This window comes from Sinocyclocheilus anshuiensis, unplaced genomic scaffold (assembly GCF_001515605.1).
Source record: "Sinocyclocheilus anshuiensis isolate Anshui unplaced genomic scaffold, SAMN03320099.WGS_v1.1 scaffold1580, whole genome shotgun sequence".
Taxonomy (NCBI): Eukaryota; Metazoa; Chordata; class Actinopteri; order Cypriniformes; family Cyprinidae; genus Sinocyclocheilus; species Sinocyclocheilus anshuiensis.
Genome location: NW_015557283.1, coordinates 25,879 through 39,925, shown reverse-complemented (window position 1 = coordinate 39,925; position 14,047 = coordinate 25,879). Strand labels below are relative to the sequence as shown.

The window sequence follows — 14,047 nt, the reverse complement described above, 5'->3', positions numbered from 1 at the left end:
TGGAAAGCTTATTTATTCAGCTTTCAGATGATGTATAAATCTCAATTTAAAAAAATTGACACTTAAGACTGGTTTTGTCACAGGGTCACATTTTTGGTTATTTAAACTTATTTACCCAGTTATGTTATTTTTATTTTCAACAAGTTTTATTTTTTATTTTTTTTTCTCTGTCTAAAACTAAATTAAAATGAGAAATGTAGCTTTGGCAACTAGCTGAAATAAAATAAGTTTATATATATTTTGAATTAGATTTAAACTTATGAATTTCTGTTTTCAATTTAATTTTAAGGTTTTAATTTAGTTTTGTTGTTTTTTTTTTAAACACGTCAATATAGGTTTTATAAAAAAAATTGTATTCAAGCTTTAGTTATTATTAGTATTTTAATTAGGTTTTAGCTTTTGTATTTTAAATAATTTTAATAGTTTTTAATCATTTTGTTTTGTGTTTTTGTAATTGTTATTAGTTTGTTTTCTTTTTAATTTGTCTATATTAAAATGTAATAAAAATTTGATTTTAGATAATTGTAGTAATTTTTACTTAAGTTTACTTTTTTATATGTATTGTTTTTTTTTATATATATATATGTATTTTTTTGTTGTTGTTGTTAACAAAAATGATGACTAAACCAGCTCAAGCTGGTTTCTAAATAATAATTACACTGCTTTTCTTCCCTAAAACCAAAGCCTGTGAAAAAAACACCAGAGCCCTCGTCTCCGATCAAAACGGTGGATGACGATGAAGACGATGACGATGAGGAGACGCCTCCACCTGTTGTTGCACCACGACCAGAACACACCAAGAGCGTAAGAAGCCGTTAAAGTAATAGTTCACCTAAAAATAAGTATAGTGTATATAAAAAACTACTATTTGGTTATTTACAGTGTTATTTTGGTATTGAGATACCATTATTTTCATTTTATTTAAGAGATTTTTCAAATTTTTTTATTTTTTTTTTTACATTTTTAAGTATTTTTTTATGTCTATGTAGTTGAACACTAGCATTATTATTTGAATTTTGAGATATTGCATCAAAAAAATTTGAGCTGGTAGTATTGAGATTTTTTTTGAGGGGGGTTTGTAGTTTTGGGGTATCGCATATTAAAAAAATCGCAAGGTGAAAATGCTAATAAAAATCCGTGTAAAAAAAAAAAACGTTTGAACCGGTAGTATCGAGATACTATAGGTTTCATTACAATTTTTTTTTAGTAAAGTTTTTTAGTAATTTTCTTGATTTTTTGTTGTTGTTGTAATTTTTAGTAGTTTTTGTTCTTTTAAAATGTGTTTTTATTAATTTATTTTATTAATTTTTTTACAATTTCCATTTTTGTTACTTCAGTACAACTAAATGAAAATGAGAAATGTTGCCTTGGCAAGTAGCTAAAAAAAAAAAGTGTATTTTATTTCAAGTAACAAAAATGCATTTTAATAGTTTTGGTTTCAGTTAACTATAATAACCCTGGTTATTTCAGGTATATACTCGACCATCGGTCATCGACCCCATCCCTGCTCCAGTGACGTCTCCAGACAGCGAGGTCGTATCAAAGGCCACCGATCGACAGAGACCCAAAAAGGGCAAGATGACCGATGAGGAGATCATGGACAAGCTCCGTACGTCACCGCATAAGAAGTTCTTTGCGCAATTTCACTGCTTTGTGAGATTCAAACCACGTCTTCTATTTCATATCCAACAGGAACCATAGTCAGTATTGGAGATCCAAAAAAGAAATATACACGATACGAGAAGATCGGACAAGGGTAGGTCCCACAATTTTGCGCACCATATTATTCTTCCATTCATGGATGGAGATCAATAATTGCGTCTTTCCACAGAGCTTCGGGAACCGTGTTCACCGCCATCGACGTCGCTACTGGACAGGAGGTAATGCAAGTGAGCGAAACAGATTCGTTGTTGTTTGTTCTTCCACGGTTTCGTCATCTCAACACGTTTCTGTCTCTCAGGTGGCCATCAAACAGATCAACCTGCAGAAGCAGCCCAAGAAAGAGCTAATCATCAACGAAATTCTCGTCATGAAGGAGCTAAAGAATCCCAACATTGTCAACTTCTTAGACAGGTAAATGCTCTTTAAGAAAGAACATTGCTTGTCAATTTTGTGAGCTTGACCTTCACTTCCAGGTCAGGAAGTTCCAAGTTGACCTTAATAACTGGATACTAAGCATTTTTAGGCGAATTTTGGTATATTGCATAAAATAAAAATGCTGGATGGAAACGCCAAGATGGGCTTAAAATCTGTGTAAAACTTTTGAATTGTATATTTTCTATCCAATAAGAAGACATGCACAGAAACTATGATGTAAACGCATTTACCGAATACATTCGCGAACTAAAACTTGCGTTGCGTGCCTCAACAGATCGTGTGTTTGGATAATTGGACAGACTAGCGCACAAATCTCATCGCACACCATCTAGAACAGGGGTCTCAAACTGCCGGCCCGCGGGCCATTTACGGCCCGCCCTCCCCCTCCACCCGGCCCGCAACTGATGTCAAAAATTGACAAAAATATTTTAGCAATGGAATTTGAAGTAAATTAGAAATAATGTTAAGTAAATTTTCAGAAATGTTCCGCTTTCTTGTTGTGCTTGAATGTTAAAATGGCCCTCCAATGAGGTGTCAATCACAGCAATGGCCCCCAGCCAATTTGAGTTTGAGACCCCTGATCTAGAAGGTTGGTTTAGTCATTCTGAAATGTCCAAATGCAAGTTAACACAACAGCGTTTGTTATTGTGTTTCATCCGTAATGTAATTTTCGAAATGTTCATTTCGTAAGTAGTTGATTATGGTCAAAAAAAGAGCCAAAAAAAAAACTTTCAACTTTACTTAACTTTTATTATTGACACTTTGTACCAGTTTCCCAAGAAGTGACACATTTGTTCTCTTAAACACATGGAATGGAAACATTGCTTTATTTGCAAATGTTTTATACGATATTCCAATTTTTAGCACAAGTTAACTTTGGTTGGAAACATAGCTAATGATGACATGAAGTTTTAAGAGTGTTAATTGTGCAAAGTTTTATGCGATATTCCAATTTTCGTTAAATTCGTAACTTTTTGGTTAGAAACATAGCTAATGATACCATGAAGGTTTACGAGTGTTAATTGTGCGAATGTTTTATGCGATATTCCAATTTTCGTTAAATTCGTAACTTTTTGGTTAGAAACATAGCTAATGATACCATGAAGGTTTACGAGTGTTAATTGTGCGAATGTTTTATGCGATATTCCAATTTTCGTTAAATTCGTAACTTTTTGGTTAGAAACACAGCTAATGATACCATGAAGGTTTACGAGTGTTAATTGCGCGAATGTTTTATATCACAATTTTTCGCCTAACTTAAATTTGGAACTGTAAATGTTTAAGAGTGTTAATTGTGCAGATGCTTTATGCGATATTCCAATTTTCGCACAAGCTAAATTTGTAACTTTTGGTTGGAAAAACTAGCTAATGAAATTTGAGTGTTAATTGTGCAAATGTTTTACGCAATTTTCCAATTTTTCACATAACTTTAATTCTGAACTGGTTGGAAACATAGCTAATGATGCCATGAATGTTTAAGAGTGTTAATTGTGCAAATGATTCATGCGATATTCCAGTTTTCGCACAAGATAAATTTGTAGTTTTGGATGGAAACATAGCTAATCATGCCATTAAGGTTTACGAGTGTTAATTGTGCAAATGATTCATGCGATAGTCCAGTTTTTCGCACAAGTTTAATTCGTAACTTTGAATGGAAACAGCTAATGATGCCATGAAGGTTTAAAAGTGTTTATCGTGCATCTGCTACAGTTTTCTGGTAGCTGAGGAGCTGTTCGTCGTGATGGAGTACTTGGCCGGCGGCTCGCTCACAGATGTCGTAACCGAGACATGCATGGACGAGGCCCAGATTGCCGCCGTGTGCCGAGAGGTTTGTTGAAGTCAAAACGTTATCCCGTCGAACTCACGGACTTGTTGAATTACCTACTTTGGTTTTGGGTAGAAACTCTGACGATAAATGCACAATTGAAATCTGTTCTCCATCAGGCCTAGTATGTGTTAACAGGAAGTAACCCTGTCGCTTAACTAATAAACTTCCTCTTGTCTGTTATCTGACAGTGTTTGCAAGCGCTGGAGTTTTTGCACGCTAATCAGGTCATTCATCGAGACATCAAGAGTGACAATGTGCTTCTGGGAATGGACGGTTCTGTCAAGCTCAGTACGTTCTTGCTTCTGCATGCAAATGCTCTGGTTTTTACGAGGGGAAACGGACTGAAGTGTGAAGTTCGGTTAGATCGCAGCACAAAGATGTTGATTGTGATTAGGCGCAAACTCTTTGAAAGGTGCTTTCACACCTGGTACTCTGAGACGCAGAAAGCGTCATGTTTGGTTTGGTTTAGTTGCTCGTTCTGAACAGTTGAGTTCTTGTGAGCCAGAACTTGACGACTATAAAGAAACTGCAAATAAACTGTTCGGATATTATTCAAGTGAATAAAGTGTTTGGTTTTCACCCAACATTTCATTAGTATTTTGATGTACGCTGATAGCTTTTAGTGAACACTGGTTATCACAGCCAACATATTTTTTATTATCTCAACATTTCTTCAGAAGTGTACATGCAGTGAATAAAATTAGCCCACAATAAAAACTGATGATTGACTTTAGACAGGGTAGATGCCATGTTTAATTAGACGCTAAGGAAAACAAGGCTATGAATGGGCCTTATTCATGCAAAACGCCAAAACAAACTGTGTAAATCAATTATGAAACAATTTTTGTATACTCTCTCTCTCATTCAATTTACTTAACTGAACAATTTGGTGTTGTTTCATAAATGGGGGCCCATTACTTCTTGAAGTCTTGGGTTACATTTAGTTTTTCATGTCCTCTGGAATGGTTTTAGAATTATGTATTTTTTTGCCTTTCGCCATCTTCTTGATCAACACCAAAGTACACAACCATATGACCCAGTGGTCTACATTTCTTACATCCTGATTGTTATTGGCGCTAAAAATGGCATCTAACGAGACTAAGGTCTATACATTCCATAAAAGTCGTTAATGAAATAAAACAAACCAGGAAATTTCTCTAAACCATCTTTTTCATCTCCTACTCTGCAGCCGACTTTGGATTCTGTGCCCAGATCACTCCTGAACAGAGTAAGAGGAGCACCATGGTGGGAACGCCATATTGGATGGCTCCGGAAGTCGTGACGCGCAAAGCCTACGGACCCAAAGTCGACATCTGGTCCTTGGGCATCATGGCTATCGAGATGGTGGAGGGAGAACCGCCGTACCTCAATGAGAATCCACTGAGGGTACTTTGGTATCATTAGCCGCTTTTCCACTGTCGGGCCAGTGAGAGCCAGTGCTTTAAATAGGCCGGGTGGGCTAATAGCCTTGGACCTGTAGCACCGAGCCCAAAATCACGATGCGTTTCCACCGTCGGGCCAGAAGCTCCGCTGCGCTTCACTAAAACCCGCCCTTTACACGCCTCTCAGGAACAACGTCACGCAACCCCATCATTTCACCAACAAAGAGAAGATTCATCAGAAAACTAATCAGAAAGTCACTGGAACTAGCGCGATCACAAAACGAACATGATAAAAGCGTCAGTTTGTTTGCATGCTTTGTTAAAGATTTAAATCCAAAAGCATCGCTGTTTTACAATAATAAGTGATACATTGATCATATTGAATTAATTTATCAGAATTGAAAATTAGTCAGAAATAAAGCGGTATGAACTGTTATTTCACAAAAGAAAGAGGACACATAGCCTACTTATTCAGTCGAGTCTGTTTCTGTTTATTTGTAATCACAGTATACATCACATTTAGAAAGATTGATAATTTCTATATTTTTCCATTAAAAAAAATACGACCTGAGTAGCAGAGGGAGCTCCCGAACAAAAACCATTATTATTATATTTTTACGCGGAGCTAAGTCTCGAGACAAGACTTATGACAGATAAAATATGTTACTAAATAAATACACCATTGTGATAGAGAACGAGAAGCTGACGTCTGATTTCTTCAAGCGGTCGTGTTTACCATGTTTACTATGGTAACATTAATGGCTAGCGTGCATAGTCTTTTGCATCGCTTATAAATACCTATTTCGGCCTTGTATGGTGATCATAATCCACACTGGAACTCAAACAGAAGTTTCAAACACTCGCTGCTGTCTGAAAGTGAGTTTTGAGCTCAACTTATTTTAAAAGTCTTTGATGCTGGTGTTATCTGTTAACTTTATGAAATGATCCGCGGCACTGACGCTCTCCAGACGTGAGAAACTCCGCCTTTGTTTGTAGCCACTCCTCTAGCCCCAGTTGGCCCGCTTTGACCCAAGGTTTCCAAAAAACCCGGGCCGTTGGCCCCGAGGAAGCACCGACAAGGCACGATCAAGCCCCGGAAGTGACAGTGGAAACGCGACTGGCCCTGGCACGCACTAGCACGCCCGCTTTTGGCCCGACAGTGGAAACGCGGTTCTATTAGTTCTCCAAAAAGTTAGCGATGTGGTGACTTCCAGGAACTAAACTCCCGAACTCTTTCTCCCTCAGGCGCTCTACCTGATTGCCACCAACGGGACTCCAGAGTTGCAGAGCCCTGAAAAGTTGTCGCCCATCTTCCGAGACTTCCTGAGTCGCTGTCTGGAGATGGAAATGGAGAAGAGGGGTGGAAGCAAGGAGCTTTTGCAGGTAAACCAGCTGGCGACTAGTTCTAGCGATTAAGGAATAATAGCGTGACTTGTGTGAACTTGTTCACTGATCAATCCTGCTGTCGCCTTCAGCATCCCTTCCTGAAGTTGGCCAAGCCTCTCTCGAGTCTCACTCCTCTGATTTTGGCCGCCAAGGACGCCATGAAGAACAACCGCTAGCTTTGCCCGCGAGCGCAGCGGACTGCTGAACACTCTCGAAATCTGTGCCAGGTGTTTTTTTTACCAGTGTGTCAACAACATATCAGTGTTGTACCAAAACAAAACTCCAAGCATTTCATTTGGGTCCTGTTTTTAAACCTGTATTGACCGCCGTGGTGTTGGGGGGGGCATTAGATGTTCTCCTCGTCCTCCTGCTCTCGTTAGATTCTTGTGGGACTTTGTCTGTTTTATGTATGAACTCTTCCATTTTTTGGCTTCTATAGACCTTGTCTGCTCCATAATTGGGGATCAGAATCAATTATGGTGATTTCAAATCCAGCTGGAGACCTTTTGTTAGTCTTTCTGTAGCCAGAACCATGAATGAAAACTGTGTAGCCTACTCCTGTTCTTGACCAAAAGGGAAGAGCACCTTACCAATACACGCCAACTGTGAGCAGTGAATGATTTTTGTAGTCACTTGTGCCTTTGTGATTCCAGCGAACATCTTTATACTCTGTCTGAAGGGGCAGGTTTTTGCCATTAAACTTCCCCTAACCTGAGACGAAACTTTCATGTGATGAAATGTGTATATGACGTACTTCGAAGAAGCGTAGCATTTCAGTTGATGTAGTTAACCAAAAGCAGGATGCGTAGATTAGGTAGATGTATGTTTGTGTACATGAACACTTTTCTTGTTGTTTTAGTAACTAACAGTTTATTACAAAGTGAATGCATTTGTCGAGATGTCTCGATGTAAGAACTGATAACTATTTTTATGCTTTTCAGTCACTTGTTTTGCAAGAAAAGGCCGGATTCCTGCAAATTCTGTGAATAATATGGTCGTTGCAACATTGTCTCTTGTTCTTCATTAAAAGAGGACTTGAGATTAGAATAAACTCTCTCTAGGGGGACTTAAACCTTGTCATGAGTTAATGGGGTCTTTCCTGTTGTGCCGTGATATTTGATCTCTTTAACGTGCATTATAACACATACTTGTTCATGTTTGAGTTTTATCATCAATACTGATTGCACTTCCTGGTGGTTGATATTATTAAGGTCCTTTTGTTAATTGCAAACTCACTAAATTGTGATTAGAAAATATGATTTCCATGTTTACAAATAGTTAAATATTTGTAGTCAAATTTATTAAAATATTACAGGGACATGAAAAAGTACTGCATAGTTGAAATGTCCAAATAATCAATTTTAATGTTAACAATCCATTCCATTATTGAATAGGGATTTAACTGGGTCTGAAATTGTCACGTGTTTAGACGTGAGGAGTTTTATTATTTTTTATATCTATTTTACACTTGCCAAAAAAAAAAGAAAAATAAGACCAGCATTATTAAATACAACACTGTATGTTTTTTGTAATTTATTTCATTTTATGAGCGGTTATTTTTCTTTCCCGCCACTAAAATCCAAACCTTAACGACAACGTGACGCAGCGAGGACCGCGAGAATCACCACAGGATGGCGAAGATGATAATTATCTTTTATTTCTGTATAAAGTTGTCCATTCTTGTTTCGAATACACTCCTGAACGAAATTCTAACGTGATTAAAGTTATTTGGCGTCGAAATCAGCGTTTGGGTGGACATGAAGGATATCTGAAGATTATGAGCGGCTCCGTCTTGGTGGTGAGTATCTTAAATTTTGTACGTTTGTTCGAAAACTGAACTAAAATAGGTTTTCTTATTAGTTAAAAGGGGTTCTGTTAAACAAAGGTTTTCTTCCATAAGCTTTTCAGCTTAATTTTATAAAAACATCATTAATTCAATGTTGTCTCGAGCGATGGTGCGTAGGCTAAGTGACCTGACATGTTTTTTTATTAACATAAGTGTAACGATTTAGTACTTTATCTTCTTGTAATAAAGACACGCATTCTCTAATGCTCACTTAATGTAAATTATAATGATATTTGGATTTCTTGTGACTTCTCGCCAAATCAGATTTCACATCGACTTGTTTAGCACTAATTAAGATTCTATTTATTGAAGTTGAACTCATGATTAAGGTAAGTTCTTAAATTAAGCCCTCTTTTCATAATTAAACGCGATTTTTCTTTGCATTTGCTTATGTGAACTGGTGAGTTTATTTTTTTTTAACTTGTGTCAGTATAATTTCAAGACTATTAGGTTTGAAACGCACTTTAATGACAAGACCAAACACCTTTCAACATAAGAAAAAAAAGATTTTATTTTCCTTTTATTTTTTTTAATTACAGCAGGTTTTCTGGGGTTATTGACAGTATTTACGTTCAACAGATACTTGATCCGTCAACTCAAATCCTTGGTCTGTTTGTGAAAACCATTCATATTAAGTAAAAAAAAAAAACAGGACTTTAAAAGTTTTAATTATGTGAAATCAAAGTGAAAACTACCTTTATCTGACCAAATTAGTAGTATAATAAGCATTAGAAGTACGGCATAAAAATGTTTGATATTAAGCGCCACCTAGTGGTTGATTCATACCAAAGCCCTCAGTCCAAAAACGTCTCTCTCCAATAACTTCACTTTTTCACTTGTAATAATTGTTTGTAGGTCTGGCACTCCAGTGTTTAAAGTCAGTAGACTTTTTAGATCGTAGGCTACCAGTTGTGTTTTATAAGTTTGTTGTCCACTCATTTGTTCATGTATTTTTTTTATTCTTCACAAAGGGGCAGCGGACTGTTGGGACGTTGAGAGGTCTGTTGAAGGTGAGTATTTTTAGGGCTAGTCCACTTTATAAACCAGGGGTGCCCAAACTCGGTCCTGGAGAGTTTAGCTCCAACTTGCCTCAACACACCTGCTTTTCTAGTATGTTTCTAGTAAGTTTCTAGTATGCCTAGTAAGAGCTTGATTAGCTGGTTCAGGTGTGTCTAATTGGGGTTGGATCTAAACTCTGCAGGACATCGGCCCTCCAGGACCGAGTTTGGGCACCCCTGTTATAAACTGTTGATTATTGTAAGTTTAATGTGTTTAATGCAGTACTGACGGCTGGTACAACACAAAATGTGCCAGGCTCAGAACACTGCTATGTGAGCATTGGTGGTTCAGTGGTAGAATTCTCGCCTGCCACGCGGGAGGCCCGGGTTCGATTCCCGGCCAATGCAGCAGCTTCTTTTGAAAATCTTTTGCGTACTTAAACACCAATGCTTTTATTATTGACTTACAAACAGGGTCCAAAATGTACTTTTTTTAGGTAAAATCTTCTGCTTGTTTGTTTATTCATTCACATAACACATCACTGTAAGAGACTCTTTATTAACTCTTTCCCCGCCAGCATTTTTGAAAAAAAGTTGGCAGCGATTTTGATTTTCACTAAAATTTGATGGCCTCCAGTATATTTTGCTGTATTGATCAGAGCCTCTACTTTTAAACAATAAAATCTGTTTTATTCTAGCTTAAAGCATTCTTTTTTTATCAACACTTGAATATAGGTAGGTTTAATAAAAAATACATAATTTTGAGCAAAAAGGTGAGAAAATCTCATTTTTAACAAAAACTACATCTGGATAATTTTCAGTACAATTATCAAAGCATAAATCCAGTAAATCGCTTCCATTAATACCTCCAAAGCTTGCAGAGACATATACCACTTCCTGGATCAACATGTTACTCCGTAACATTATGCAGTTTTTATTTATATGCTGTCTATTGCTGATGATCGCATTATTTTTCATATGCATCTGTTTGCATAAGAGATCGCTAGTTTCTCCGTCCTGTTCACGTGTGTTTTTGTTCGGGAGGTTTTGTACTCATTCAGAAGATGCATAATAACGCCCTCGAGTGTATAACAGTGAAAATACGGAAAGCAGTAAAAACTCGTCTTTGGCGGGGAAGCGTTTTCTTGTAAAAGACGAGATAACTCGTCAGTGGCGGAGAAAGAGTTAAGAGCCCATTACATTTACAGTTCTTTCATAAATTTAATGTCCAACAACAGCACATTTTATTAACCCCTTAACTGTCACCTTCCCGTATACAGGACGCCAAAAAATGATTTTTTTTACACGGCACCCCTGCTCTCGACAGACGGCACCCCGGTTGGGAAACACTGGACTAGAGTGTAGCAGCAAATGGGGTTGATAAGATTCTTATTATCACTCCTCGTTAGTATAGTGGTAAGTATCCCCGCCTGTCACGCGGGAGACCGGGGTTCGATTCCCCGACGGGGAGAAAACTGTTTTTTTCCTCGATATGCGTTCACTGGAAAACTAATTTATAGACTCCCATTTTAAGATCTAACGATCACTTGGGAATTACTTATTTGTTTTATTTTAAAATAAGAGAAAACATCTTATTAGTACATCGTTTTACTTACGAAAAGACGCTACTCTTCTAAACTAGACTTGTTTTCGTAGGATTTTGCACGTTTTGCATCTCTTTGATTTCCCACTGACTTTGAAGTGAAATATGTACTAATTTTTCCAAAACAGCTTGTGAATCAGTAGTTAAAGCAGCACTGCTGTGTTGTTTTTAAAGACTGATTTTTGAGGTTGTGTCCCAGGGCCGGTTAGCTCAGTTGGTTAGAGCGTGGTGCTAATAACGCCAAGGTCGCGGGTTCGATCCCCGTACGGGCCAATGTTTTGCTTCTGCAACTGTTTGATTTATATTTTAGCGTTTACTTGTTTTATGTGTAATAATAATAAGAAAAAATTCAGCAGGTCGTGTGATTTTGCTGATTAAAAGCGTAGTTCAAATTCAGTAACACTTTACAAGTTCTTGGTTGTTAACAATAAATAATGTATTCGCTAACATAAATAATAAACAATATTTTTTACAGAATTCAAAAATATTTCTCAATGTTGGTTGAAATATAAAAATATAGTTTACAATAAGGTCTCATTTGTTACTGCATTAGTTAATGCGGTCTTTGTTAATCTAAAAAAACAAACAAAAGTTTCATGTTTGTTCACAGTGCATTAGCTAATGCAACTTGTGATTTTAAAAATGTATTAGTAAATCTTGAAATTAACAAGATTAATAAATCATGCATAAGTCCTGTTAATTGTTAGTCAACATTAGTGTACAGCTGTCGTTAGATAATGTTTACAAATCAGGGGCCTCATTTATAAAATATGTGTACGCTCTGAAAATCCTGAATTTCTCCCTTTGATATAATAGAACAGTAAGCAGTTATTCCTTTTTGTGCCCAGCTTTGAAACCTTTTGTCCATTTGAGCGGGGTAGAACTGAGAATCATAACCAGTCCAACTTAATATTCTCATCTGATACTCTAGTTTGAAGGAAACCTAATTGTTTAATTACTACTATTATTATTATTTCTGTTGTTTCTAGAAGTAGTAATTTTGATAATAGTCAATAGAAAAAATGTAACCACACACACATTGTTTGTCCACAGAATAATTACACATTATTAAATAAAAAGCGTCCCCGCACGAACCTCCACCTCTGCCAGCAGGACCTCAATTTCAGACTCTGTAAAGTTTTTTTTTTCTTTGTGCTCGTCATTCTCAAGCATAGAGGACGCATAGAGGACTCTTTTATATGGTAATGATATTAATTAGGGGGCGTTAACAAGGCTGAGATCTGACACCAGTCAGCTGCGCACAATTTCAAGATCATTTGCGATTTATAAACGTCACCTCTGGAAGAGAGGCGTACGCACGTGTTTTTGTCCGCACGTTCGTTTTCTCTGAATCGCAGTTACACACTTTTGAGAAATGATCTTAGAACAAATTTAGGACGGTTTATACACAACATTTTATAAATGAGGCCCGTGATCATATTGTAAAGTGTTACTGAATTTTCGGTCATTATTTATTCTCCCCCAAACTGATATAATTTTATAACTAAAAAGGAGAAGATCATTTGAAAAACAGGTATTTTTGGGTGAACTAACTCTTTATTATTGCCATTGGGTAGTGAATTTCAGTTACTAATATTAATGTTATTAATATTCTTAATTTTATTTTTATTTTAAATGGAATATATTAAAAATGTTAAATATTATAATTATTATAATATAAATATTATAACTAATTTGATGATTTGAATGATTTTAGCTTTTATATATTTTTTCATTTTATTTTAATAATTTTATTTTCTTGTCATTTTTATTAGTTTTACTATTATCGTTTTTATTACTGTTTTGAATTATTTTATTTTTATATTTTCCAATTACATTTTAATTTTAGTTAGTTTCAATAAGGTTCTTTTTCTATCATTTTTATTCATTTTTTTATGTCTGCTTACTAGCATAGATTTGAATTAGATTTTAGCTTTTATGTATTTTTCTTTTTTCATTTTAATTTCAGATTTAATTTATTTTAATTTCTTTTTAAATAATTTTTAGGATTAAGATTTTGTTTATGCCTACATACTATTATAGTTTTTATTAATGTTTTTTTTTTATGTTCCATTTTCATTCTAATTTCATAGTTTTAATGTTTTTTGTTAATTATATTAGTTTTAAATGTGTCGTTTTTATGAATTAAGTTTGAGTTATTTTAGTGCTTAAACTGAACAAAAATGAGAAATGTTGCTAACTAAAATAAAATAAGTATAAAATAATTATATTTCAGGTAACAAAATATTTTGAATGGTTGCAGTTAATGGTAAAAGCACCCACCAGATGGCAGCATTTCCAATAGACCTGATATTAAACAATGCTAACTGCTTGCTACTAACAGAAAAAAGTGTGAATAACTCTAAAGTAACTTTCAACAAATTCAAACAATAAACAACATCACTGAATGTCATTGCTCTAGCAAAACTAAAACATTTGCCCCGTGTGAGGCTCGAACTCACGACCTTCAGATTATGAGACTGACGCGCTGCCTACTGCGCCAACGAGGCCTGAATGTGGAGTGTTCAAAACCTCCTCATGTTACCGCAGGAACGCCTCAGGTAAGTCACAACAAGCTGCTTTTGCACTTCAGTTCTGTACTTGATTTTGCTTTTTTAGTTCTCTACTTTTTATATGTTTGTGTGCACATCTACTAAAATCCCAAAAGAGAGTCTGTACAAAGATGATTGAGGAACAATAAACCAGTTTAAACAATGAGATCCAGCCTCGTCCACTAGAGGGAGTCAGAGTGAACAGCCACTTCAAAGATTGCAGATTTAAAATGCATACATTACATTAAAAACTGTACATTTCAAATGCATATATGTGACCCTGGAGCACAAAAGCAGTCTTAAGTCGCTGGGGTATATTTGTAGCAATAGCCAACAATATATTGCATGGGTCAAA

General features: G+C 35.9%; 1 protein-coding gene and 4 non-coding genes across 6 annotated transcripts in view; 4 read left to right on the top strand and 1 right to left on the bottom strand.

The window, feature by feature from the left end:
• LOC107679089 (serine/threonine-protein kinase PAK 2-like) overlaps positions 1-7,753 on the top strand; it is a 13,895-nt gene extending 6,142 nt beyond the window's left edge. For both annotated transcript variants that reach the window (XM_016474544.1, XM_016474543.1), the window contains exons 6-15: positions 685-804; positions 1,471-1,609; positions 1,693-1,756; positions 1,832-1,880; positions 1,961-2,073; positions 3,808-3,925; positions 4,114-4,213; positions 5,115-5,311; positions 6,553-6,690; positions 6,783-7,753. In XM_016474544.1, coding sequence (XP_016330030.1) covers positions 685-804; positions 1,471-1,609; positions 1,693-1,756; positions 1,832-1,880; positions 1,961-2,073; positions 3,808-3,925; positions 4,114-4,213; positions 5,115-5,311; positions 6,553-6,690; positions 6,783-6,869 — 1,125 coding nt within the window. In that variant the 3' untranslated portion in view covers positions 6,870-7,753. The remainder of the gene's footprint in view (positions 1-684; positions 805-1,470; positions 1,610-1,692; positions 1,757-1,831; positions 1,881-1,960; positions 2,074-3,807; positions 3,926-4,113; positions 4,214-5,114; positions 5,312-6,552; positions 6,691-6,782) is intronic.
• Positions 7,754-9,874: 2,121 nt separating this feature from the next.
• trnag-gcc (transfer RNA glycine (anticodon GCC)) lies at positions 9,875-9,945 on the top strand. The gene has a single exon. It is a non-coding gene; the product is annotated as a tRNA-Gly (tRNA).
• A 991-nt stretch (positions 9,946-10,936) lies between these two features.
• Positions 10,937-11,008, top strand: trnad-guc (transfer RNA aspartic acid (anticodon GUC)). The gene has a single exon. It is a non-coding gene; the product is annotated as a tRNA-Asp (tRNA).
• Positions 11,009-11,339: 331 nt separating this feature from the next.
• trnai-aau (transfer RNA isoleucine (anticodon AAU)) lies at positions 11,340-11,413 on the top strand. Its single transcript has one exon. It is a non-coding gene; the product is annotated as a tRNA-Ile (tRNA).
• Positions 11,414-13,577: 2,164 nt separating this feature from the next.
• Positions 13,578-13,650, bottom strand: trnam-cau (transfer RNA methionine (anticodon CAU)). Its single transcript has one exon. It is a non-coding gene; the product is annotated as a tRNA-Met (tRNA).
• Positions 13,651-14,047: the final 397 nt, after the last annotated feature.